The 26,069-nt window shown below is 39.5% G+C and overlaps 1 protein-coding gene across 6 annotated transcripts in view; it reads right to left on the minus strand.

The window, feature by feature from the left end:
• SPEF2 (sperm flagellar 2) overlaps positions 1 to 26,069 on the minus strand; it is a 187,736-nt gene that overhangs the window by 45,295 nt on the left and 116,372 nt on the right. For all 6 annotated transcript variants that reach the window (XR_006337807.1, XM_043887575.1, XM_043887577.1 and 3 more), the window contains 5 exons: positions 22,537 to 22,688; positions 19,284 to 19,464; positions 13,577 to 13,742; positions 2,604 to 2,732; positions 471 to 609 (listed from right to left, as the gene is read on the minus strand). Coding sequence is in view for 5 of the 6 variants with exons in the window: in XM_043887575.1 (XP_043743510.1) it covers positions 471 to 609; positions 2,604 to 2,732; positions 13,577 to 13,742; positions 19,284 to 19,464; positions 22,537 to 22,688 (767 nt within the window). In the remaining variant the exon portion in view is untranslated. The remainder of the gene's footprint in view (positions 1 to 470; positions 610 to 2,603; positions 2,733 to 13,576; positions 13,743 to 19,283; positions 19,465 to 22,536; positions 22,689 to 26,069) is intronic.

Genomic DNA, 26,069 nt, shown 5'->3' on the forward strand with positions numbered 1-26,069 from the left:
ACTAGAAATGAGGATCTAGAAAGCTTTTAGAATCTAACAGAAAAGTAAACTGGCTGTCACAAGAGAATCAGCCTAATGGGGAAAGCATTTCTGTAAATGCCTTCTCCATCTCCTGCTCACTGGCCCTGACTAATAAGAAGCCTGACATTAGAAAGATATGAAACATTATATCATGTCTAAAGAATAATTTTAAATTGCTTATATGCTTACCTCGTACACTGAGGTCCTCATGGAGCAGTGGGAAAACCAAGCTATCATAAATAATGTGCAGTAGTGCCCTTGGATACATGACTTAACTGTGGTTAAAAAGAAGCAACACCAGTGTATAGGTGATTTCCTAAAAGGTCAAAATTCTATTTATAAATGTAATTCACATTTGTAAACATTTAACATTTTTTTGGTCAATTGTGGTCTTCAGGGATTAGCAAAGTAAATATTCAAAATACTTAAAATGTCATGCAGTTCTTTACCTGGCCATTTCATTCAAGTACCTCTCACCGAGCCACTTTTCCATGAGTCTATATACATCGACCGCCTTTATTACTAACTCTTCCAGGAAAGCCAATGCCTTTACCTTTATCAGTTCAAGTCGGAACTGTGTAGCTATCTCTATTTAAAAAAGAGAAATAAAGATGTTTTTAATGTATTATGTGGCATGAACCTTCTGATGAACCAAATTCAATTTTGAACCAATTATGCTTTAGTTTGTGGAACGTTTGGCACATCTTTGATATACCAACATGGATAATCAATAACCTATCCACCTTGGAAACAAAATAGCATGTGGTAGAGTCGTTTGACAGTTTACTTAAACCAAAATTATAATTCAATTTTACATATAATTGCACTTTGTCATATACCATTTGATAAACTGGAATGGGAAAACAGAAATAGATAATTTCTGAATTTCAAAAAAGGGGAGGCTAACTAAGTCTCTTGATCTCTCTTCTTAGAACCTTGGGAAGATGACACCATGTTCTTCAGCACAGGTGAGAGGAAGGTGAAGCCCATGGTCCCAGGGCCCGTTGATACTCTGGGCACACAGTGAGGTCTGTGATTTCCCTCTAAAATATCTGTCCAATCTTTCTTCTTTGCTTTTTTCCATTGCCACGTTGTGACACTGATTTATGTCTCGCCTCCACTACAGCAACCACCTCCATCCTGCTTTCTCCAAGTTCCCTTCCTCACCTCAAACCCAAATCCACCCACCCCAGAGTGACCTGTCTCACCTGCACACGTGCTTCCGGGCACTTTCTGCCCAGAATTCTTTACTAGCTCCCAGTTGCCATACAGGAAATGGAACTTTCTGAGCAGGGCCTGCATGACCCTCCACCTCCCAGATCCCTCGTTTCCAGAATGTGCCTCAGACTCCACAGCTACTCCCCATCGGTGGGTCACCTAGCTCCCCTCCCCAGTCTGTGCCCCCATCGTCCCCTGCATATACTTCTAACATTCTTCTCGTTCAGCTCAAGCATGAATTCAATTGCTCAGAAGATTTTCTTGACGTCCTGCTTGTGCCCTTTGTCCTGTCCACCGGGCTCCAATATCACAACATATTATAAGTGATCATTTGCAGTTCTGTTCCTCTGTATTTTTTTTTTCTTTTGATGCTTTGTGTTTGTGTATATATGTGTATCTTTTTCTCACCTACTGTAGGACTGGCATATAGTAGAAACTCAGAAAACCTTTACTGTGTAAATGTGTGAATTCAGCCACACTAGGAACCACGTATGGAATGAACTCAAGGAATACTTAGCTACTGAAAGCAGATGTGGGAACAGGCAATGGGACAAGCATGTATCTTGACTTTCCGTGTTCAACATCCTTCAGATTTTACTCTTGGAAATAAGAAACCAGGTGGTAGGAGGATGAAGAGAGGGGAGAAAAGGAGAGAATCAAGGGATGGAAAGTATCTTTAGTAGCTAATCATCACTGAGTAGTTAATGGGTCCCAGCATATCCAACGCTGCATTTTTACAGATTTGACATTTAGTATATTGACCATGGCTTCTTCCCAATGAGGATACTTTGGTTCAATTTCTTGATCTTTTCAAATTTTGTTTTGAATTGTATTTTAAGACACCTGGAAGAGCCAGGAGGAGATTACGTCATACAAAGTTGTCGCTCTCCATTGAGAACGAGGCCCTTGAATGTTATTGATCCATCACTAACTCTTCCATGGGGTCTGCTCCCAAGAGCTCCCTTTCAGGACTGGTTGACCTTTAGTCAGGGTTTACTTGCCTAATGAGATGCCTAAATTATTCTTATTATATTATAGAAGCATAGCCTTAAGCCTTCTTTCAGCCTATAAGAGCACACCAACTCTAAAATATTGCTTCTGTTTGTTTTTTTTTTTTACTTTGAGATTTTAATTACTGCTGATGCTCTTCTAACCTCTTCCCAAACTCCCTTTTTGAGATCCCAGCAGACAATCATACAACAGTCAGATCTAGTCTTCATATGGTCGCATGAAAACAGCCAACTGAACGTTATGCCTTTCAGTCAGTTTGCTTGTGCCTCACAGACACAAAGCCAGCCAAGGGCTGCTTGCCTGCTGGTCTATCTTCTACTCAAAATATCATCTTAGTTCTTTCCAATTGCTACCTTCAAATTGCAGGGCGGCAAGATGCTCTTCCTTTATTTTGAGCTTCAGTTCATTTTTTACTTCCACTTCCTCAGTCTCTTCTGCCGGCACTACTACAGGAGCAGCTTCTGCCATAGGTGGGGATTTACCTGAAAGGGTAATGAATCACACTGAGTTATCTGCTAATGGGAAAGTACACACACAGGGACTTGGACAAAATGCACACAAAGTGGAGTGTGTAGAGCTATACATGTCTAGTGATTTGGGAAAGAGAGACCCCGGGCCAGACAGTGTGAGCGATGAAACATTAATAATCCTTCCTTGAGAATTCTCCATGTGGTATCTGGCTGGACACATATAAAAATGCCCCATTCATGTAGCATCATGGAAAAATGAGATATGTGGCCAGTGTGGACAAGGTCACAGACTCCAAAGAGGGTGCAATTTAGAGTTTGGGGACAGAAATTAGCAAACCCCAAGACTGTGCTGGCCACCTGGAGAAACAACAGTCTTCAAAGGATATTTGCACTGGTCAGTGTTCCCCAGGTCCTCATCAAGAAAGACCAGAGAACAGCCTCATGCAGATACAGTGGAAATGTAACCTATGGTCAACAATCTGTAATTCACTTCATTTTTTAAAAATTAATTTATTTATTTTAACTGGAGGCTAATTACTTTACAATATTGTAGTGTTTTTTTGCCATACAATGACATGAATAAGCCATGGGTGTACATGTGTTCCCCATCCTGAAACCCCCCCCCCCACCTCCCTCCCCATCCCATCCCTCAGGGTCATCCCAGTGCACCAGCCCTGAGCACCCTGTCTCATGCATCAAACCTGGACTGGTGATCTGTTCCACATATGATAATATACATGTTTCAGTGCTATTCTCTCAAATCATCCCACCCTTGCTGTCTCCCACAGAGTCCAAAAGACTGTACTTTACATCTGTGTCTCTTTTGCTATCTCGCATAGAGGGTCATCATTACCATCTTTCTAAATTCCATATATATGCATTAGCATACTGTATTGGTGTTTTTCTTTCTGACTTACTTCACTCTGTATAGTAGACTCCAGTATCATCCACCTCATTAGAACTGATACAAATGCATTCTTTTTAATGGCTGAATAATATGTGCATATGTACCACAGCTTTCTTATCCATTATCTGCCGATGGACATCTAGGTTGCTTCCATGTCCTAGCTATTGTAAACAGTGCTGAGATGAACACTGTCTCTTTCAATTCCGGTTTCCTCCATGTGTATGCCCAGCAGTGGGATTGCTGGGTCATATGTCAGTTCTATTTCCAGTTTTTTAAGGAATCTCCACACTGTTCTCCATAGTGAGTGTACTAGGTTGCATTCCCACCAACAGTGGGAACACTCTCCAGCATTTATTGTTTGTAGACTTTTTGATAGCAGCCATTCTGACTGGCGTGAGATGGTACCTCATTGTGGTTTTGATTTGCATTTCTCTGATAATGAGTGATGTTGAGCCTCTTTTCATGTGTTTGTTAGCTATCTGTATGTCTTTGGAGAAATGTCTGTTTAGTTCTTTGGCCCATTTTTTGATTGGGGCATTTATTTTTCTGGAATTGAACTGCAGGAGCTGCTTGTATATTTTTGAGATTAATTCTTTGTCAGTTGCTTAGTTTGTTATTATTTTCTCCCATTCTGAAGGCTGTCTTTTCACCTTTCTTATAGTTTTCTTTGTTGTGCAAAAGCTTTTAAGTTTAACTAGGTCCCATTTGTTTATTTTTGCTTTTACTTCTATTACTGTGGTAGGTGGGTCATAGAGGATCCTGCTGTGATTTATGTCGGAGAGTGTTTTGCCTATGTTCTCCTCTAGGAGTTTTATAGTTTCTGGTTTTACATTTAGATCTTTAATCCATTTTGAGTTTATTTTTGTGTATGGTGTTAGAAAGTGTTCTAGCTTCATTCTTTTACAAGTGGTTGACCAGTTTTCCCAGCACCACTTGTTAAAGAGGTTGTCTTTTCTCCATTGTATATCCTTGCCTCCTTTGTCAAAGATAAGGTGTCCATAGGTGTGTGGATTTATCTCTGCACTTTCTATTTTGTTTCATTGATCTATATTTCTGTCTTTGTGCCAGCACCATACTGTCTTGATGACTGTGGCTTTGTAGTATAGCCTGAAGTCAGGCAGGTTGATTCCTTCAGTTCCATTCTTCTTTCTCAAGATTGCTTTGGCTATTCAAGGTTTTTTGTATTTCCATACAAATTGTGAAATTATTTGCTCTAGTTCTGTGAAGAATACCATTGGTAGCTTAATAGGGATTGCATTGAATCTATAGCTTGCTTTGGGTAGTATACTCATTTTCACTATATTGATTCTTCCGATCCATGAACATGGTATATTTCTCCATCTATTTGTATCATCTGATTTCTTTCATCAGTGTTTTATAGTTTTCCATATATATGTCTTTTGTTTCTTTAGGTAGATTTATTACTAAGTATTTTATTCTTTTCATTGCAATGGTGAATGGGATTGTTTCCTTAATTTTTCTTTCTGTTTTCTCATTGTTAGCATATAGGAATGCAAGGGATTTCTGTTTGTTAACTTTATATCCTGCAACTTTACTATATTCATTGATGAGCTCTAGAAATTTTGTGTTGGAGTCTTTAGGGTTTTCTATATAGAGGATCATGTCATCTGCAAACAGTGAGAGATTTACTTCTTATTTTCCAATCTGGATTCCTTTTATTTCTTTTTCTGCTCTGATTGCTGTGGCTAAATCTTCCAAAACTGTGTTGAAAATAGTGGTGAGAGTGGGCACCCTTGTCTTGTTCCTGACTTTAGGGGAAATGTTTTCTATTTTTCACCTTTGAGGATAATGATTGCTGTGGGTTTATCATATATGGCTTTTATTATGCTGAGGTATGTTCCTTCTATGCCTGCTTTCTGGAGGCTTTTTATCATAAATGGATGTTGAATTATGTCAAAGGCTTTCTCTGCATCTATTGAGATAATCATATAGTTTTTATCTTTCAATTTGTTAATGTGGTGTATTACACTGATTGATTTGTGGATATTAAAGAATCCTTGCATTCCTGGGATAAAGCCCACTTGGTCATGATGCATGATCTTTTTAATATGTTGTTGGATTCTGTTTGCTAGAATCTTGTTAAGGATTTTTGCATCTATGTTCATCAGTGATATTGGCCTGCAGTTTTCTTTTTTTGTAGCATCTTTGTCTGGTTTTGGTATTAGTTAGGGTGATGGTGGCCTCATAGAATGAGTTTGGAAGTTTACCTTCCTCTGTAGTTTTCTGGAAGAGTTTGAGTAGGATAGGTGTTAACTTTTCTCTAAATTTTTGGTAGAATTCAGCTGTGAAGCTGTCTGGTCCTGGGCTTTTGTTTGCTGGAAGATTTCTGATTACAGTTTTGATTTCTGTGTTGTGATGGATCTATTATGATTTTCTATTTCTTCCTGGTTCAGTTTTGGAAAGTTATACTTTTCTAAGAATTTGCCCATTTCTTCCAGGTTGTCCATTTCATTGGCATATAGTTGCTGATAGTAGTCTCTTATGATCCTTTGTGTTTCTGTGTTGTCTGTTGTGATTTCTCCATTTTCATTTCTAATTTTGTTGATTTGATTCTTTTCCCTTTTTTTTCTTGATGTGTCTGGCTAATGGTTTATTTATTTTATTTATCTTTTCAAAGAATCAGCTTTTAGCTTTGCTGATTTTTGCTATGGTCGCCTTTGTTTCTTTTTCATTTATTTCTGCCCTAATTTTTATGATTTCTTTCCTTCTACCAACCCTGGGGTTCTTCATTTCTTCTTTTTCTAGTTGTTTTAGGTGTAGGGTTAGGTTATTTATTTGATTTTTCTCTTGTTTCTTAAGGTAAGCTTGTATTGCTATGAACCTTCCCCTTAGCACTGCTTTTACTGAATCCCATAGGTGTTGGGTTGTTGTGTTTTCATTTTCATTCATTTCTACGCATATTTTGATTTCTTCTGTGATTTGTTGGTTATTCAGAAGCATGTTGCTTAGCCTCTATATGTTTGTATATTTAATAGTTTTTTTCTGTAGTTGACATCTAATCTTACCATAGTGTGATCAGAAAAGATACTTGGAATGATTTCAATTTTTTTGAACTTACCAAGGCCTGATTTATGGCCCAGGATGTGATCTATCCTGGAGAAGGTTCCGTGTGCACTTGAGAGAAAGGTGAAATTCATTGTTTTGCAGTGAAATGTCCTATAGATATAAATTAGGTCTAACTGGTCCACTGTATCATTTAAAGTTCGTGTTTCCTTGCTAATTTTCTGTTTAGCTGATCTATCCATAGGTGTGAGTGGAGTATTAAAGTCTCCCAGTATTATTGTGTTACTGTTAATTTCCCCTTTCATAATTGTTAGCATTTGCCTTACACATTTTGGTGCTCCTATGTTGGGTGCATATATATTTATAATTGTTATATCTTCTTCTTGGATTGATCCTTTGATCATTATGTAGTGTCCTTCTTTGTCTCTTTTCACAGCCTTTATTTAAAAATCTATATTATCTGATATGAGTATTGCTCCGCCTGCTTTCTTTTGGTCTCCATTTGTGTGAAATATCTTTTTCCACACCTTCACTTTCAGTCTGTATGTGTCCCTTGTTAGAGGTGGGTCTCTTGTAGACAGCATATATAGGGGTCTTGTTTTTGTATCCATTCAGCCAGTCTTTGTCTTTTGGTTGGGGCATTCAATCCATTTACACCTAAGGTAATTATTGATAAGTATGATCCCGTTGCCATTTACTTTGTTGTTTTGGGTTTCAGTTTATACACCTTTTCTGTATTTCTTGTCTAGAGAAGATCCTTTAGCATTTGTTGAAGAGCTGGTTTGGTGGTGCTGAATTCTCTCAGCTTTTGCTTGTCTGTAAAACTTTTGATTTCTCCTTCATATTTGAATGAGATCCTTGCTGGGTACAGTAATCTGAGTTGTAGATTTTTCTCTTCATCACTTTAAGTATGTCCTGCCATTCCCTTGTGGCCTGAAGAGTTTCTATTGAAAGATCAGCTGTTATCCTTATGGGAATGCCCTTGTGTGTTATTTGTTGTTTTTCCCTTGCTGCTTTTAATATTTGTTCTTTGTGTTTGAACTTCATTAATTTGATTAATATGTGTCTTGGGTTATTTTGCCTTGGGTTTGTCCCTGTTTGGGACTCTCTGGGTTTCTTGGACTTGGGTGGCTATTTCCTTCCCCATTTTAGGGAAGTTTTCAACTATTATCTCCTCAAGTGTGTTCTCATGGCCTTTCTTTTTGCCTTCTTCTTCTGGGACTCCTATGATTCGAACATTGGGGTGTTTGACATTGTCCTAGAGGTCTCTGAGGTTGTCCTCATTTCTTTTAATTCTTGTTTCTTTTTTCCTCTCTGCTTCATTTATTTCCATCATTCTATCTTTCATCTCACTTATCCTATCTTCTGCCTCAGTTATTCTACTGTTGGTTCCCTCCAGAGTGTTTTTGATCTCAGTTATTGTGTTATTCATTATTGATTGACTCTTTTATTTCTTCTAGGTCCGTCTTAAACATTTCTTGCATCTTCTCAATCCTTGTCTGCAGACTATTTATCTGTAACTCCATTTTGTTTTCAAGATTTTGGATCATTTTTACTATCATTATTTTGAATTCTTTTTCAGGTAGACTCCCTATCTCTTCCTCTTTTGTTTGGTTTGGTGGGCATTTATCATGTTCCTTTACCTGCTGAATATTTTTCTGCTTTTTCATGTTGTTTAGATTGCTGTGTTTGGGGTGGCCTTTCTGTATGCTGGAAGTTTGTGGTTCCTCTTTATTGTGGAGGTTCCTCCCTGTGGGTGGGGTTGGACGAGTGGCTTGTCAAGGTTTTCTGGTTAGGGAAGCTGGCATTGGTGTTCTGGTAGGTGGAGCTGGATCCCTTCTCTCTGGAGTGCAATGAAGTGTCCAGTAGTGAGTTTTGAGGTGTCTATGGGTTTGGTGTGACATTTTGCTGCCTGTATTTTAATGTTTAGGGTTATGTTCCTGCATTGTTGGAGAATTAGCTTGGTATGTCTTGCTCTGAAACTTGTTGGCTCTTGAGTGGAGGTTGGTTTCAGTGTAGGATGGAGGCTTTTGAATGAGCTCTTATTGATTAATGTTCCCTGGAGTCAGGAGTTTTCTGGTGTTTCCAAGTTTTGGATTTAAGCTTCCTGCCTCTGCTTTTCAGTGTTATTCTTTTTTTTTTTTTTTTATTAGTTGGAGGTTAATTACTTTACAATATTGTAGTGGTTTTTGTCATACATTGACATGAATCAGCCATGGATTTACATGTGTTCCCCATCCCGATCCCCCCTCCTGCCTCCCTCCCCATCCCATCCCTTTGGGTCTTTCCAGTGCACCAGCCCTGAGCACCTGTCTCATGCATCCAACCTGGGTTGGTGGTCTGTTTCACCCTTGATAGTATACTTGTTTCAATGCTATTCTCTCAGAACATCCCACCCTCGCCTTCTCCCACAGAGTCCCAAAGTCTGTTCTGTACATCTGTGTTTCTTTTTCTGTTTTGCATATTGGGTTATCATACCATCTTTTTAAATTCCATATATATGCATTAGTATACTGTATTGGTCTTTATCTTTCTGGCTTACTTCACTCTGTATAATGGGCTCCAGTTTCATCCATCTCATTAGAACTGATTCAAATGAATTCTTTTTAATGGCTGAGTAATATTCCATGGTGTATATGTAACACAGCTTCCTTATCCATTCATCTGCTGATGGGCATTTAGGTTGCCTAACACCTATCTTACTCAAACTCTTCCAGAAAATTGCAGAAGAAGGCAAACTTCCAAACTCATTCTATGAGGCCACCATCACCCTAATAGCAAAACCAGACAAGGATGCCACAAAAAAAGAAAACTACAGGCCAATATCACTGATGAACATAGATGCAAAAATCCTTAACAAGATTCTAGCAAACAGAATCCAACAACATATTAAAAAAATCATACATCATGACCAAGTGGGCTTTATCCCAGGAATGCAAGGATTCTTTAATATCCACAAATCAATCAATGTAATACACCACATTAACAAATTGAAAGATAAAAACTATATGATTATCTCAATAGATGCAGAAAAAGCCTTTGACAAAATACAACATCCATTTATGATAAAAACCCTCCAGAAAGCAGGCATAGAAGGAACATATCTCAACATAATAAAAGCTATATATGACAAACCCACAGAAAACATTATCCCCAATGGTGAAAAATTGAAAGCATTTCCCTTGAAGTCAGGAATAAGACAAGGGTGTCCACTCTCACCACTAGTATTCAACATAGTTTTGGAAGTTTTAGCCAGAGCAATCAGAGTAGAAAAAGAAATAAAAGGAATCCAGATAGGAAAAGAAGAAGTAAAACTCTCACTGTTTGTAGACGACACGATCCTCTACATAGAAAACCCTAAAGACTCTACCAGAAAATTACTACAGCTAATCAATGAATATAGTAATGTTGCAGGATATAAAGTTAACACACAGAAATTCCTTGCATTCCTATATGCTAACAATGAGAAAACAGAAAGAAAAATTAAGGAAACAATCCCATTCACCATTGCAATGAAAAGAATAAAATACTTAGGAGTATATCTACCTAAAGAAACAAAAGACATATATATAGAAAACTATAAAACACTGATGAAAGAAATCAAAGAGGACATAAATAGATGGAGAAATATACTGTGTTCATGGATTGGAAGACTCAATATTGTGAAAATGGCTATACTACCCAAAGCAATCTATAGATTCAATGCAATCCCTATCAGGCTACCAATGGTATTCTTCACAGAACTAGAGCAAATAATTTCACAATTTGTATGGAAATACAAAAAACCTTGAATAGCCAAAGCAATCTTGAGAAAGAAGAATGGAACTGGAGGAATCAACCTGCCTGACTTCAGACTATACTACAAAGCCAAAGTCATCAAGACAGTATGGTACTGGCACAAAGACAGAAATATAGGTCAGTGGAACAGAATTGAAAGCCTAGAGATAAATCCACATACCTATGGACACCTTATCTTTGACAAAGGAGGCAAGGATATACAATGGAAAAAAGACAACCTCTTTAACAAGTGGTGCTGGGAAAACTGGTCAACCACTTGTAAAAGAATGAAGCTAGAACACCTTCTAACATCATACACAAAAATAAACTCAAAATGGAATAAAGATCTAAATGTAAGACCAGAAACTATAAAACTCCTAGAGGAGAACATAGGCAAAACACTCTCCGACATAAATCACAGCAGGATCCTCTATGACCCACCTCCCAGAATATTGGAAATAAAAGCAAAAATACACAAATGGGACCTAATTAAACTTAGAAACTTTTGCACAACAAAGGAAACTATAAGCAAGGTGAAAAGACAGCCCTCAGAATGGGAGAAAATAATAGCAAATGAAGCAACAGACAAAGGATTAATCTCAAAAATATACAAGCAACTCCTGCAGCTCAATTCCAGAAAAATAAATGACCCAGTCAAAAAATGGGCCAAAGAACTAAACAGACATTTCTCCAAAGAAGACATACAGATGGCTAACAAACACATGAAAAGATGCTCAACATCACTCATTATCAGAGAAATGCAAATCAAAACCACAACGAGGTACCATTACACGCCAGTCAGGATGGCTCCTATCCAAAAGTCTACAAGCAATAAATGCTGGAGAGGGTGTGGAGAAAAGGGAACCCTCTTCCACTGTTGGTGGGAATGCAAACTAGTACAGCCACTATGGAGAACAGTGTGGAGATTCCTTAAAAAACTGGAAATAGAAGTGCCATATGACCCAGCAATCCCACTCCTGGGCATACACACCGAGGAAACTAGATCTGAAAGAGACACGTGTACCCCAATGTTCATCGCAGCACTGTTTATAACTGCCAGGACATGGAAGCAACCTAGATGCCCATCAGTGTTATTCTTACAGTAGCCTCAAGACGTCTCCATCTACACTACACCGATGATAAAACATTTCGAAGACAATGGGCTGCCTTTCAGGTTGTCTGGTGTCCTCTGCCAGCGTTCAGAAGTTGTTTTGTGGAATTTGCTCAGCATTCAAATGATCTTTCGATGAATTTCAAGGGGAGAAACTGGTTTCCCCGTCCTGTTCCTCCACCATCTTAGGACTGCCCCACTTACTTCATTATTTTTTAACTAGTACTTAACTACAAGTACTTCAGAGATAGTCTATGAGAATTAGAAAATAAGGATTTGTCAGTGTTTGCCTGAGAATGTACCCATAAGAAATGGCAGTGTGATTCTAGCTGCAAGCCCAGGTTATACAATTCTACTTAGTTCAATAAATCTTTCTTGAAGGTCTGACCTCAAGGGGTTCAAATTTTGGGAAGAAGACAAATATTAACAAAGAAATCGTAATTAGATGTGTTGCATCTTATTTGCAGTAGTGGAATGTAAGTATAAGTTACAGATGAAAGAGCCCTTAATCTCTCTGGGTTTCTGTATTAGCATCTGTAAAATTAGGAAATTGGACCCAACATTCCATTAAAGTAAATTGAATCATTTCCTTCAAATGCTGATTATTTCTGTTATGTTCACCATTTGAGACAAATGAGGGTCACAAGTTCTTAATTGTAATGCCACTCTTTCCTCTGCTCCAGGGGCTATCACCTCACGCCTCTCCCATCCTCAGGGTTTTGTTGCAACTCCCACCCTAGATACCTCGATGGACTCCACCCAGGAAGCACTTCCTACTGCCTCAGATGAAGTGAGGTGACTGCTCTCCAGGGACCTGTTCAGTTCAGTTCAGTTACTCAGTCATGTCTGACTCTTTGCAACCCCATGGCGACCCCAGGGACCTGTACTTCTGCATAAAGAATAATGGTTGGACACATGTCTGTCTCTGGCTTAGACTACAGTTCTGTCAGGGCAGGGACCACGGTTCTGACTTTTTATGTAAGTTTGCCATTGTGTCCCTCGGACCCATCTTAATTGTGTTCTGCATGGTGGGGACCTAACAAACACATCAGGAGCAACCAATCAGTGGAGGGACTTCTGCTCATATGCTTCCCTCTCTTCCTCTCTTGCCTCAAGTCACTTCAGAAATGTACAAGCGGGAACATTCAGAGGGCAGAGTATATCTGTGGTGGAGCTCATCCCCAAAGTTATTGGAGGTGTCTCCGAACTTAAGTTTTCTTTCCTCTTTTTACTCTATCTTAAAGAGTTTTAGACAGGAGGAGGCCTCCAGGAGATTAAGTTAAACCTGAGATCTGAATTAAACCTAAGGGCATGGCAACCCACTTCAGTATTCTTGCTTGGAGAATCCCATGACAGAGGAGCCTATCGGGTTACAGTCCATATGGTCACAAGAGTCGGGCATGACTGAGTGACTAACACTTTCTCACTTCCACTTCAAGCCTGAAATTTACACACACAGAATTAGCTTTTGGGCTTCCTTGGTGGCTCAGCAGTAAAGAATCGCCTGCAATACAGGAGATGCAAGAGATGCTGGTTCCATCCCTGGGTTGGGAAGATCCCCTGGAGAAGGAAATGGCAATCCACTCCAATATTCTTGCCTGGTAAATTCCATGGACAGAGGAGCCTGGTGGGCTACGATGGTCCATGGGGTCGCAAAAATGTTGGACACAACTGAGTGACTAAGCTACCACCTGTTGCTTGTAACCCTCTCTTGATTAAGGCAGCTACTGCCAGTCCTCTTGCACATACTTTTCAGATTGCACAGGGTCATCTTGGGGTTCTTTTCACATGTTTTAAACTGTCTTTGACATTTATTTCACTGTAAATACACTTGGTTATGTGGATAGACAACTTAGAAGGGGCTGGCATGGAGAATGTTTGCCAACTAACATTCGAACTTACAGAAGCCCAAGTCTCTAAATAAAACCTAATGAACAGCATTCTAGTAGCTCAGAGGCTCATGTGCCTGTTAAGTGCTTATTTTCCACCAAGGAGAGGTTAAGCATCCACGGTTCTGAATGCTAAAGCTGTGAATACCTTTTCCTTTTTTGTCCTCTTTTTTTTTCTTGGGTTGCGGCGGCAGTGGTGGAGGCTCCTTTTTCACTTTTTTATTTGCAGCCGCCTGAGGAGGTTTTTCTTTTGTGTCTGCTGGCTGGTTTTCTTTTTCTTCTTCCATGAGCCTCTGATGAATTTCAGCAGCCACCTGGTTGTATAAGAGCAATACTTCAGTTAGTGCACCATTTATGAAAGATGATAATTATGTGGATGAGTCATCACCCAATGTCACTGAAACCTTTTACTGAAACAACCATGCCATGTACTGAGTCTTTACAGAACACACTTCAATGTTTCACTTAAATGGAAACCAGTCTCTGTCCCGAGATGTGGCTTCCTGAGGCCCTCTGTGGGGCAGCCACTCACTTTCTCAAGCCCTGCCTGCCATGAGTCTTTCTGTTTCCTCATTGCTGCCTCCAAACCTGGAAAGCTCCATAGTCATACCAGCATTTCTTTCTCAATCTCAGACCTGTGGATTGAATGCTCACTATTCTTCCAAGTTATTTAACTTATAGGCAGAGTACATTACAGGGAATGCCAAGCTGGATGAAGTACAAGCTGGAACCAAGATTGCCGGGAGAAATATCAATAACCTCAGATACACAGATGACACCACCCCTATGGCAGAAAGTGAAGAAGAACTAAAGAGCCTCTTGAAGAAAGTGAAAGAGGAAAGTGACAAAGTTGGCTTTAAACGTAACATTCAAAAAACGAAGATCATGGCATCCGGTCCCATCACTTCATGGCAAATAGTGGGAAAACAATGAAAACAGTGACAGACTTTATTTTTTGGGCTCCAAAATTACTGCAGATGGTGACTATAGCCATGAAATTAAAAGACATTTGCTCCTTGGAAGAAAAGCTATGGCCAACCTGGACAGCATATTAAAAAGCAGAGACATTACTTTGCAAACCGAAGGTCCATCTAGTCAAAGCTATGGTTTCTCCAGTAGTCATATATGGATGTGAGAGTTGGACTATAAAGAAAGCTGAGAATAAATAAATATATAAAAAACAAAAAAAAGAAAGCTGAGTGCCGAAAAATTGATGCTTTTGAGCTGTGGTGTTGGAGAAGACTCTTGAGAGTCCCTTGGACTGCAAGGAGATCCAATCAGTCCATCCTAAAGGAGATCAGTCCTGAATATTCATTGGAAGGACTGATGCTGAAGCTGAAACTCCAATCCTCTGGCCACCTGATGCGAAGAACAGACTCACTGGAAAAGACATTGATGCTGGGAAAGATTGAAGGCAGGAGAAGGGGACGACAACTGCTGAGATGGTTGGTGGCATCACCGACTTGATGGATGTGAGTTTGAACAAGCTCTGAGAGTTGGTGATGGACAGAGAAGCCTGGCATGCTGCAGACAATGAAATCACAAAGAACTGGACATGACTGAGTGACTGAACTGAACTGAACTGATTCTTTCAAGTTCCTGTTATCTCTTGGCTTTCAATCTGGGGCATTCCCCTAAATCAGTGTTTCTCAATCCTTTTTGTTGTTGTTTGTTTTTCGTTATTGATTGTTTTTAAGTCCGTTTCTCCTAATTACATTCCCCTCCATGAAATCTGAATACTACAGAAGTGTACCTGCCTATGTACTTTATATATGTCTGTGCTTTGTACATAGTGAGAATCTGTCTTGTTCTTCAGTCAAGTTTTGGGAGTCCATGCCCTGTATTAACTGGGCTCACGGACACTTGAATCCTGGGCTCCCATTCTATTCTAACACTAGACATCACCCCAGGAATGTACAGTGTTCACGGAGGACAGCCTGTCCCCCAGCTAACCACATTGCTGGTTCTTAACTTCCTCTCCCTGGGAGACTTTGAGCTTCTCTCCATATCTGTACTGTCCTCCTTTCGCTCTCACAGATTTCCTGGTATCAGAGATTAACTGTGTGGTCACAACACAACAGCTGATGAATGGGGTCGGGTGAGCTGCAGCTGGGACCCCTCCCTCTCCCTGCCCTGTGGGCCTCAGGAAAACCTTGTCTTGGGGCTTGTGCAGCTGTGGCTGTGCCTGCAGTTAGAAAGACTGCAACTTTCAAACCATGTTATCTTCTGGATATATGTCCAGGAGTGGGATTGAATTTGAAAAACTGTATGTGTTAGTAGCTCAGTTATGTCTGACTCTTTGTGACCCCATGAATTATAGGCTCCCAGGCTCCTCTATCCATGGAATTCTTCAGGCAAGAATACTGGAGTGGGTAGCCATTCCCTTCTCCAGGGGATATTCCCGACCCAGGGATCAAACCCAGGTCTCTCACATTGTAGGCGGATTCCTTACCATCCAAGCCACCAGGGAAACCGTTGGAAAAGAATAGAAATGTATATATGTATAACTTTGCCGCACACCTGAAACTAACACAAGATTGTTAATCAACTATGATCCAAGGTAAAATAAAAATTAAAAATAAAATAAATTAAAAAGAAAGATTAGACCTGCTAAAATTTGCCCAATGGCTACTGGAGAGGTGAAGGGCATTTCTCCAAAAGGGAGAAAGAAAACTTGCACACACCAAGGGGGCAGTAGCAACAAATGGTTGAAAACTTAAAAATCTCAGTAAGGCAACTGGTGAGGAAATGGAGGTCCACGGAGTTTGTTTATTTATTAATGTTCTTCCTGTGTCCAGGTCTGAAGATATTTCTGGGGAGAATTGGGTTAGGGGCCTGGAGGAGAAAGGGGGAGTTGGATAGAGGTGAACAGAAAGATGAAAAAGGCACAATCTAATGTTTACCTTCAAAGAAGTTTGCTGTCCTGTGGGCAACATAGACCAGCTAATTCCTGTGCTCTCCAGATCCCTGCCGCAGAGTCCCACCATGCTTTACCACCGCGGCTCAGCGTGTAACTGTCCTCAACTGTTCCGCGTGTTAGTCACTCAGCTGTGCCTGACTCTTTGCAACCCCATAACTGTAGCCTGCCAGGCTTCTCTGTCCATGGGATTTTCCAGGCAAGAATACTGGAGTGGGTTGCCATTTCCTTCTCCAGGGAATCTTCCTGACCCAGGGATCAAAACTGGGTCTCCCACATTGCAGGCAGACTTTTTACCATCAAAGCCTCTGGGGAAGCCTTCAACTGTTCTATGACTGTTAATTCTCATCTCCAATCTTGAAATGGGCTGAGAGCTCTCAAGAGCTAAGCCAGCCCTGTGTCTTAGTTATCTCCATTGCTTTTAGCATCTGTGTTAATACTCATAGAAAATGTCCAGGAAAGGCTTATTGATTGATAGGATTTAAAAACAAATAACCATATGCTGCAGAATATATCCACAGCTTCTGGTACAGTGGTCAAGAATCCATCTGCTAATGCAGGAGCTGCAAGAGATGTAGGTTCGATCCCTGGGTCAGGAAGATCCCCTGGAATAGGAAAAGGCAACTTGCTCCAGCATTCTTGCCTGGAAAATTCCATAGACAGAGAAGCCTGGTGGGCTACAGTCCATGGGATCATGAAGAGTTGGACACAACTGAGCGACTGAGCACACACACACACCCACAGCTCTTTCGGTATTAGCAGAACCTCGGAGGGATACAGAAAGGTTTCAAAGAGCAAGGCAGTTTTTTTGGTGTGTGTGTATGTGTTTTTTTAATCAGATGCTCTTTTGATAAAAATGAATTTCATGATATATACTGTACTTTCAAATTCTTGGTAAAACTGTTAACATTCTCCCCTAAATTGCAAGCAATTCATTTTTGAATCTGTTCTTGCAAGGCACAGTAAGTTAGTAATTTCCTTTAAAATTGGATTTTTCTCCTCTGTAAACAGCCTTGTGATAATGGTGATGGTGATTATCATTACCTGCATTTTTCTAGCCCACTTCCCTCAAACACCGCTGGGTCTCTTTCAAAAATTAACATAATTCACAGTATACCTAGTAATCTAGCTTGCAAGGCTGAAGAAACTGTAGAAATAATGCTTTGATACAGTGGGAGTTAAACATGACTGGTTTCTTTGAAATCATTGCATACCTGCTAATTAGAAGAAAGTTCTGCTAAAAATTAACATAACACACTAAGTAGATAGCTCTTGGTAAAGCTGCTGTGTACAGAAAAAGCCCAGGCTAAGTGCTGTCATTTCAATTGCCCTGATCTCAGCTGGTCCTGTTCTCCCTGCATCACTTTATTGAATCAAGCCTCTCTTATTTGAAACTCAAAGTTGTCTTGTGCGTATTAGTTGCTCAGTGTCTGACTTGTTGTGACCCCATGGACTGTAGGGGTTCAGACTCCCCCACCCATGGAAATCTCCAGGCAACAATACTGGAGTGCATAGCCATTCCCTTCTCCAGGGGATCTTCCCAACCCAGGGATAGAACCTAGGTCTTCTGCATTGTAGGTGGATTCTTTACTGTCTGAGCCAGCAGGGAAAGTTCTCTTAAGGTCATTTAGTGTCAAAATCATTTGGAAGTCTACTAGAAATATAAAGGGCTTCCTTAGTAACTCACTTGGTAAAGAATCCACCTGCAATGCAGGAGACCCATGTTCAATTCCTGGGTTGGGAAGGTCCACTGGAGAAGGGATAGGCTACCCACTCCAGTATTCTTGGGCTTCCCTTGTAGCTCAGCTGGTAAAGAATCTGCCTGCAATGTGGGAGACCTGGGTTAAGTCATAAAATCAGGATTCAAATGTAATTATTGGGAATATTAATTACTAACAATCCTTCCTCCTATGTTTTCTGTATGGTTTTCAAAAGTCTGCAAGCAAAGTGGTACAGTTTTAAACAAAATTCTTAATATAATGATCTATTATATTTAGTTTCCAAAAAACTTTCATATTCATTATTTCATTGGATCTTTTCAGTCATTCAAGAAAGGCTAGGTAGAATGTCTCCATGTTACAGATAAGGACCTGAAGACTCAGAGAGGTTAAGTGATTTTCCTGAGATCACACAGCTTACCCAAGAGGTGTGGCCAGGGCTCTTGGTGCTGTACGATACTCTCTAAGAATCTAATATTTTAAAACTTATTTTCCTAGGTAATTTTAGTAGGATGCATAAGATTTGTAAATTATGTTTATGTTCAATTAAACAAAGAATAATAATTAATCAACTTCTTTTCTTAGAACTTTTAGATCTGGTTTCCTACTCTCTGATGCTTGGCAGTTGTGGTCTTTGCAGACTACAGCTCATTGCCACTGCCATCATCATTTATATGAACATCAGTGTCATGAGCATAGCAGCAGAAGCATCTCAAGAATGTACTGAGGACTCAATATTGTGTTAGATGTGGGCATTATGCTACGTGTAGCAGATACAGAAAGTTTTAGAATTGTTAAGTATTCAGGAAAACATTTATGAGATAAAAATTATAAACAATAACCTAGACACTAAGAGTCAAGAGTAGGAGAGACAATAACTGCTACAAGGATGGGAAGAGCATATGATCACAGAAGGTTTGGGCTTCAGGAAACAGACAACCAACTGGTTGGTAATGAAGGAAGTACTAAGACTTAAAGAAAGTGTAGGCTGAAGTCTTGACTTTAAAAATCTGGCCCTACTGGGCCCCATTCTTAAACGGCAAAGTTGACCTCTCTGTTTCTCTTATTTCTTCTAGGGAAAAAAAAAAAAAAAAACTTCTGGGAGATATAAATGTATCCTGTGAACATTGTGTAAATTTTCTATTCATAGCATATTACCAACTTTGGAATCCAATGAATGAGTGTTACTAAAAGAAAATGTAATAACCAGCATTGCTTACCATGTGAGATATTGCCAAAGAAGACTGCTGCCACGTATCCATCACCATCTTCTCATTGGCCTCAAAGTTTAACTCTACACTTTCCAGCGTGTAATCGATCTTGCCCTTCAGGATGCTTTTTGTTTTTGGCTTGGATAAAGCTGACTCTGGAGAAATGGATCTTCGAGGAACCAGGGGAATTCTTGGGAAAATCAACAAAAAGGAAATATAAAGACTTTAGCAGAATTCTATTTTTGTGGCCATATTACTCAGTAAATTTTGTTCTCTTGTTCTAAGAAGAACCCTTTTGATGGAGAAAAGACTATGAAACACTGTATTCAGATTTTTATGATACAGAGACTCTTATTAACAAGAGGAAACTAGAGACAAGCAATGCTAAAACATAATCTTTAGGACTAGTTCTTGGCAATTATGAGGAAGGCAATTTTATGCAGAAATTCAATTTTGGAATTTGTCTGGGATATAAACGTCCAACAAGGAATGAAAAAGTGAACCAAACAGATTTGAGATTGCTTCCCTGGTGGCTCAGATGGTAAAGCATCTGCCTACAATGAGGGAGACCCAGGTTCAACCCCTGGGTTGGGAAGATCTCCTGGAGAAGGAAATGGCAACCCACTCCAGTATTCTTGCCTGGAAAATCCCATAGATGGAGGAGCCTAGTAGGCTATAGTCCATGGGGTCGCAAAGAGTCGGACACGACTGAGCGACTTCACTTTCTTTAATATAACTAGCACTTGGCTTCTGGAAATGAAAAGTTAAAAGTGGGATATATTATAATAGTTGTGAAGTCTGCAAGGGGTGTCTCACTGAGGTTTGAAAGCACCAGCAGCCCTCCCCCCACCTTGAGAATGGATGATGAACGGTTTTGCAAAGTGCTGTGAGAACACAGAGTTAAGCTTTCCCCTTGCTCTCAATCATATTGCTGCTGCCCCTGTGTAGAGATTTTAGAGCTGCCCCTGGGAATGTCCAATCCCTGAAGGATCCCAGGATCTCAGAGGCTAACTGCAAGCAGTGATCCACAGATCAGAATGCTTACTGTGACTGGGATCCCACTCAGTGATAGAACACAGGAGGGCTTTTAGCTTGGGCAGAAAGGAGCTCCCAGGATGCCTTGGCTAAAACTTGAGAAGAGCATGCGTTTAGCTTGGCAGACTCAAGTTGCTGGGGAATGGAGCAGTGATGCAGAAAGCTGGCTGTGAATTTTTGCAAATCACTGGCTTGGACATGTTTTGAAGCATCAGACGAGGTTTTCTGAAGCTGGCTCTTTGATTATCACAATGTTTGGAATTTTGACAGTATATGGTGCCTATGGAGGCCATATGTTTGTGACTCAGTACCCACCTACCCACAAGGCCAGTTGACACTTTAATAACCAAGTAATGCTCAGTCTCAGTCACTGAGACATATTAGATTCATGTGTTTAACCAGTTAAGGTAATGTTTGTGTGATTATCTCTAGACGTTGAAGATGGGGCAACAGGCATTTCTGAACACCTTGCTTTGGAGGACTGCAGTGGCGGCATATCATTTAAAAAAGGAATCTGGGTTTAGAATTCATCTACTGAGAAAAATTCTGGTCTAGCCAGTTCTCTCAATATCAGTAGATATTTCAGTAGATATGAACTAGAGCATGTCACTTGACTTTCTGAGGCTCCATTCCTCTTGGAAGAATACAAATATAATAATATTATCATTACTATTATTTTTGTACATCATTTGTTTTTAGTTAATACCATTATTAATACTATTAGGCTGTTGGAGGAATAAAATAGACAAACTATGTGAAAATGCTTGACGCTGTGCTCATTTCCCTACCCATGTTAAAGAGACTGGTGGACTGGTTGGCTGGCACATCCATTGGCTGAGAGTTCCAGGAGATACTTACAGCAGTGATTTGAGGTTGAGACTGGTGCAGAGTTGTTTTGCAGAAAATAAGAACTGGCTGTTCTTTTGCCCATCTCATTCTACTAACCAACATTAACAGCTTCCTCATTAGGCCTGACTTGCTATTTTGTGCTAAGAACAGAATGCACTGACACTGGGGACACTGAACCTTGGCCTCTTTTGATGACTCTTAATGGTTCATATCACTTTGGAAATTTTCTTATTGTTTTTAATTGCAATGTCCTCTTTCAGCACTGGCTGAGTTAAAACATTTATCTTGTATTTGTGTCAAAAAGAGGGTACAGATGTTCCTTTTTGTGTTTTCTTTTTTTTTTTTTTTTTTTGTGTTTTCTTGCTTATGCGTGGTCCTGACAGGGACATGATGGGACTAGATGGAAGAAGCCTACAGAGAAACGGGCCTCAGATCACTGTGGAATCCTGTTGTGCTCAGGCCATTTCAAATTCTTGATGGCATAAGGGAGGGTAAAACAAGAGATACTCACAATTAAAACAGTGCATGTGAGGAAGAATAGTTTGTTGTCATATTATGCAATAAAAATAATAGTTACCACTTATTGAGAGTCACTGGGACTAGGTCTCAAGTTTTCTGACTCTCAGACATGGTGCTATATGTTCTGAGGATTTCATTTTCTGCAGTCTTCATAACCACCCTACTTTTACAGATAACGAAACCAAGGCTTAAGAGAGTTGGGGGTGACTTCCCAAATAAATTGTTTTAATTTATTTACATATAACGAGTAATTGGCTTAAAATGTAATTTTTATTCTACCCTTACCACCAAGTTTATTTTCATGCTGGTGGGAATCTGATGTTAGATCACTAAGAAGTTTCAGTCTCACAAAGACATAACCACATAAGTTTGAGTCTTTACTGTTTCTCAGTTTCCTATACTGTAAAAGAAGACACATAATGCCTTGAAGTTTCATTTACATGATGTCACACACAGACACATCCATACACACAGAACAGCATGGGACCTTTCATAAAAGTGGTAGAGGGTCATGATCCCTTACCAGAAAGCCTTGTGGTCAAAAGTGTTTCAGAATTCAGAATTTGTATATACTATATATTCCCTACTACCCCCAGCAGCATGGTGGAAGCACTCCATAACAAAACACATTATATCTCTGCAGCAAAAATGAGTAATCAATGAGTAGGTAAGTAGAATAAATAATGCATATGAATAGTCTTTGTTAAAGTTAGAAAAGAAATAATTCAGTTTTCAGACCTTTTTTTTTTGGATTTTGGATTAGCAGATATAGGAGTGTGGTTTTATAGCGGTATTCAATTTAAAATCACAAAGCTTTATCTTCAGACTAATTACAGTGCAACATGATAGTCTGCCTTACCTAAATTGGCTTTCCAAAATATCTTTACTATCCAGTTGGACCAGTGGGACTCGAGTGAATCTCTTAGTGTCATCCATTGGAATTTTACATTCCATGGCCCTGTAATAATCTTGCAGGAATCTCTTCGTATCTTGGAAACGGTTCATTTCTGCCTTTAATAGCAAATATGAATGTTAATATCCAAGACAGAACAAGATAATCTGCACATATTTTCCATATAAGCTCTATAAACACTATTTAAAAACAGTAGGTTGAAATCAGCTTTCTAGAAACTAAGAGAAATGGTTTTTAAATGTTTATCTAAGATTTCATAAAAATTAAAGAAAGTTGGTGAGTTTGCATTCTCTTTACTTATTGAATATAAGTCCACTTAACAAGATGACATTCCAATGCCCCTTAATAACGTTACAAAAGATAGGATGATGTCTGAAATAGTGCATATTAGTCATTATTTTGACATTAGGAATTCTTTGTGCCCTATATTCAACCAATCAATACATTAACAAACATTTGAGTGTGTTTCATCATACATAACACATTAGTTGACTTGGGAAATACTAAAAGTACACATAAAATACATAATATACATACATATACTGCTATGAAAGAACTGAAACACAAAATAAGACTAGGTTTTGGTCCTGTAGGACTATGAAATGTAGCTGTGGAGAACTAACAAATGGTGAGGTGAAGTGATAATGAATATTTTTCTCACAGTTTCCATTCCTGATCAACATGAACAGAAAGGGAGGTCACTCCTCCAAGCTCAAAATAAAATTCCTCTGCTAACTTTGCCAGTAGGCATCTTGAGGGACAGGAAATGGAGAAGCACAGAGGAGCATCAGTTATTCATGACTCCCTCCCAGCAGGTTGTTTCCATTTGTGGCAATTGTGACACGTATGTGCAGTGAGATCCTGCATATTGTCAGTTACACAGACCATGAGTTTTCCAACCTGCTCTCCTATTAGATGTCAGATCAGTTGGCATATCAGTGCTTCTCTCTGGTGGTGTAACCATGACCTTCATTCTTTGCTTTTGTTAGTAGGGTCACTTAAACCAGTTCAGTTCAGTTCAGTTGCTCAGTCACATCTGACTAATTGTGACCCCATGGACTGCAGCACGCCAGGCTTCCCTGTCCATCACCAACTCCTGGAGCTTGCTCAAACTCATGTCCATCGAGTCAGTGAGGCCATCCAACCATCTCATCCTCTGCCATCCCCTTCTCCTCCTGCCTTCACTCTTTCCCAGAATCAAGGTCTTTTTCAATGAGTCAGTTCTTCGCATCAGGTGGCCAAAGTATTGGAGCTTCAGCTTCAGCATCAGTCCTTCCAATAAATATTCAGGACTGATTTCCATTAGGATTGACAGGTTTGATCTCCTTGCAGTCCAAGGGACTCTCAAGATGGAAGCTCTTATGCAGATTTATTCCACAACAGCTAGTTAATTATTGAAAGCATCTTTTCTAAAAAGAACAAAACTCACCTGGTGTTCAAAGCCCTTTGCTGAACCTAACTCAGGATATTTATAGGGGCTTCCCTGGTGGCTCAGATGTAAAAGGTCTGCCTGCAATGTGGGAAACTCTGGATCGATCCTTGGGCAGGGAAGATCCCCTGGAGAAGGGAATGGCTATCCACTCCAGTATTTTTGCATGGAGAGTCCCATGGACAGAGGAGCATGGCAGTATATTTATAAAGGGGTTCCTACATTCAGCAAGCAAGTAATGTTGTCATTTATGTAATAAAACATCAAGGAACAGTCTTGTACTGTCATATCGAGTTTGGAAAAAATAAATGTCTGCTTTGCATTGTAGTCTACAACAAAAGACAAGGATAGTTTCAATAGATTCATTTTTGATACAGGAAAGGATAAACCAAATTGATCCTGAAAAGCTGCTCTCTGCAGTATTAATCTTTTCTAGATAAATAATTGAAATAGGAAGAAATTCCTTTGGTTAATTCTATACTGTAAATAAAATTACCATTTATATGTTATCTTAAGATAAGATAAAATATGAAGAAAAGCTATGGCCAACCAGACAGCATATTAAAAAGCAGAAACATTACTTTGCTGACAAAGGTCTGTCTAGTCAAAGCTATGTTTTTTCCAGAGGTCATGTATGGATGTGAGAGTTGGACTATAAAGAAAGCTGAGTGCCAAAGAATTGATGCCTTTGACCTGTGGTGTTGGAGAAGACTCTTGAGAATAACTTGGACAGCAAGAAGATCAAACCAGTCCATCCTAAAGGAAATCAGTCCTGAATATTCATTGGAAGGACTGATGCTGAAGCTGAAACTCCAATACTTTGGTGGCTGACTCATTGGAAAAGACCATGATTCTGGGAAAGATTGAAGGCAGGAGGAGAAGGGGATAACAGAGGATGAGACGGTTGGATGGCATCACTGACTCGATGGATGTGAGTTTGAGCAAGCTCCGGGATTTGCTGATGGACAGGGAAACCTGGTGTGCTACAGTCCACAAGGTCACAAAGAGTCGGACACGATTAAGCAACTGAACTGAACTGAACTGATACTCAAGAGAATCTTCATGATACCACATTTACAGTGTGTGGCATGCAAATGTATTAATGAACCCAATTTGTACAAATTGGATATTGACAAATAAATTTGGGGAACTGAAGTATTGTGAGGCTATAAAAATTGTTAGTTATTAAACTATAAGCATTTTGGTTTAATAATGCTTACCAAATTAGCATTATTTGGTAAATATATTTAGAAATCAGGAAATTATTTCCTCCTTAACTTAGAGAACTGAACTCTTTAATTATGATTAAGGTTAGTAGGTCCTATTTTATATAATTGGTATTTCAGACAGTGTTGGTATCCATGCCTCAGACTAACCCTGTTATAATATTTTATATAAAATATTAATTTATTTTGGGGGGACATAATTTGACTCATCATACAGCTAACTACAAATAAGATGCCATTGTACATCCACAATACCCATATAAACAGAATTAAGACTGTTTTCACACTTGTGGTAGCTAGTAAATAATGCTTTCTCATTGTTTCTGTCTTCATAGAATCTCAGTTTTGAAAGCAATCTTAGAAATCATGTAGCATAGCATTTTCTAAAATTTGTTTTGTACAAACCTTGTCTTCAGTTCAGTTCAGTTCAGTTGCTCAGTCATGTCTGACTCTTTACAACCCTGTGTACTGCAGCACGCCAGGCTTCCCTGTCCGTCACCAACTCCTGGAGCCTGCTCAAACTCATGTCCAAAGAGTTGGTGATGCCATTTAACCATCTCATCCTCTGTTGTCCCCTTCTGCTTCCACCTTTAATCTTTCCCAACATCAGGTTCTTTTCCAATGAGTCAGTTCTTCGTAACAGGTAGCCCAAGTATTGGAGTTTCAGCTTCAGCATCAGTCCTTCCAATGAATATTCAGGACTGATTTCCTTTAGGATGGACTGGTTGGATCTCCTTGCAGTCCAAGGGACTCTCAAGAGTCTTCTCCAACACCACAGTTCATAATCATCAATTCTTCAGTGCTCAGCTTCCTTTATAGTCCAA

The sequence above is a fragment of the Cervus elaphus genome, chromosome 25 (genome assembly GCF_910594005.1).
Source record: "Cervus elaphus chromosome 25, mCerEla1.1, whole genome shotgun sequence".
Classification (NCBI taxonomy): domain Eukaryota; kingdom Metazoa; phylum Chordata; class Mammalia; order Artiodactyla; family Cervidae; genus Cervus; species Cervus elaphus.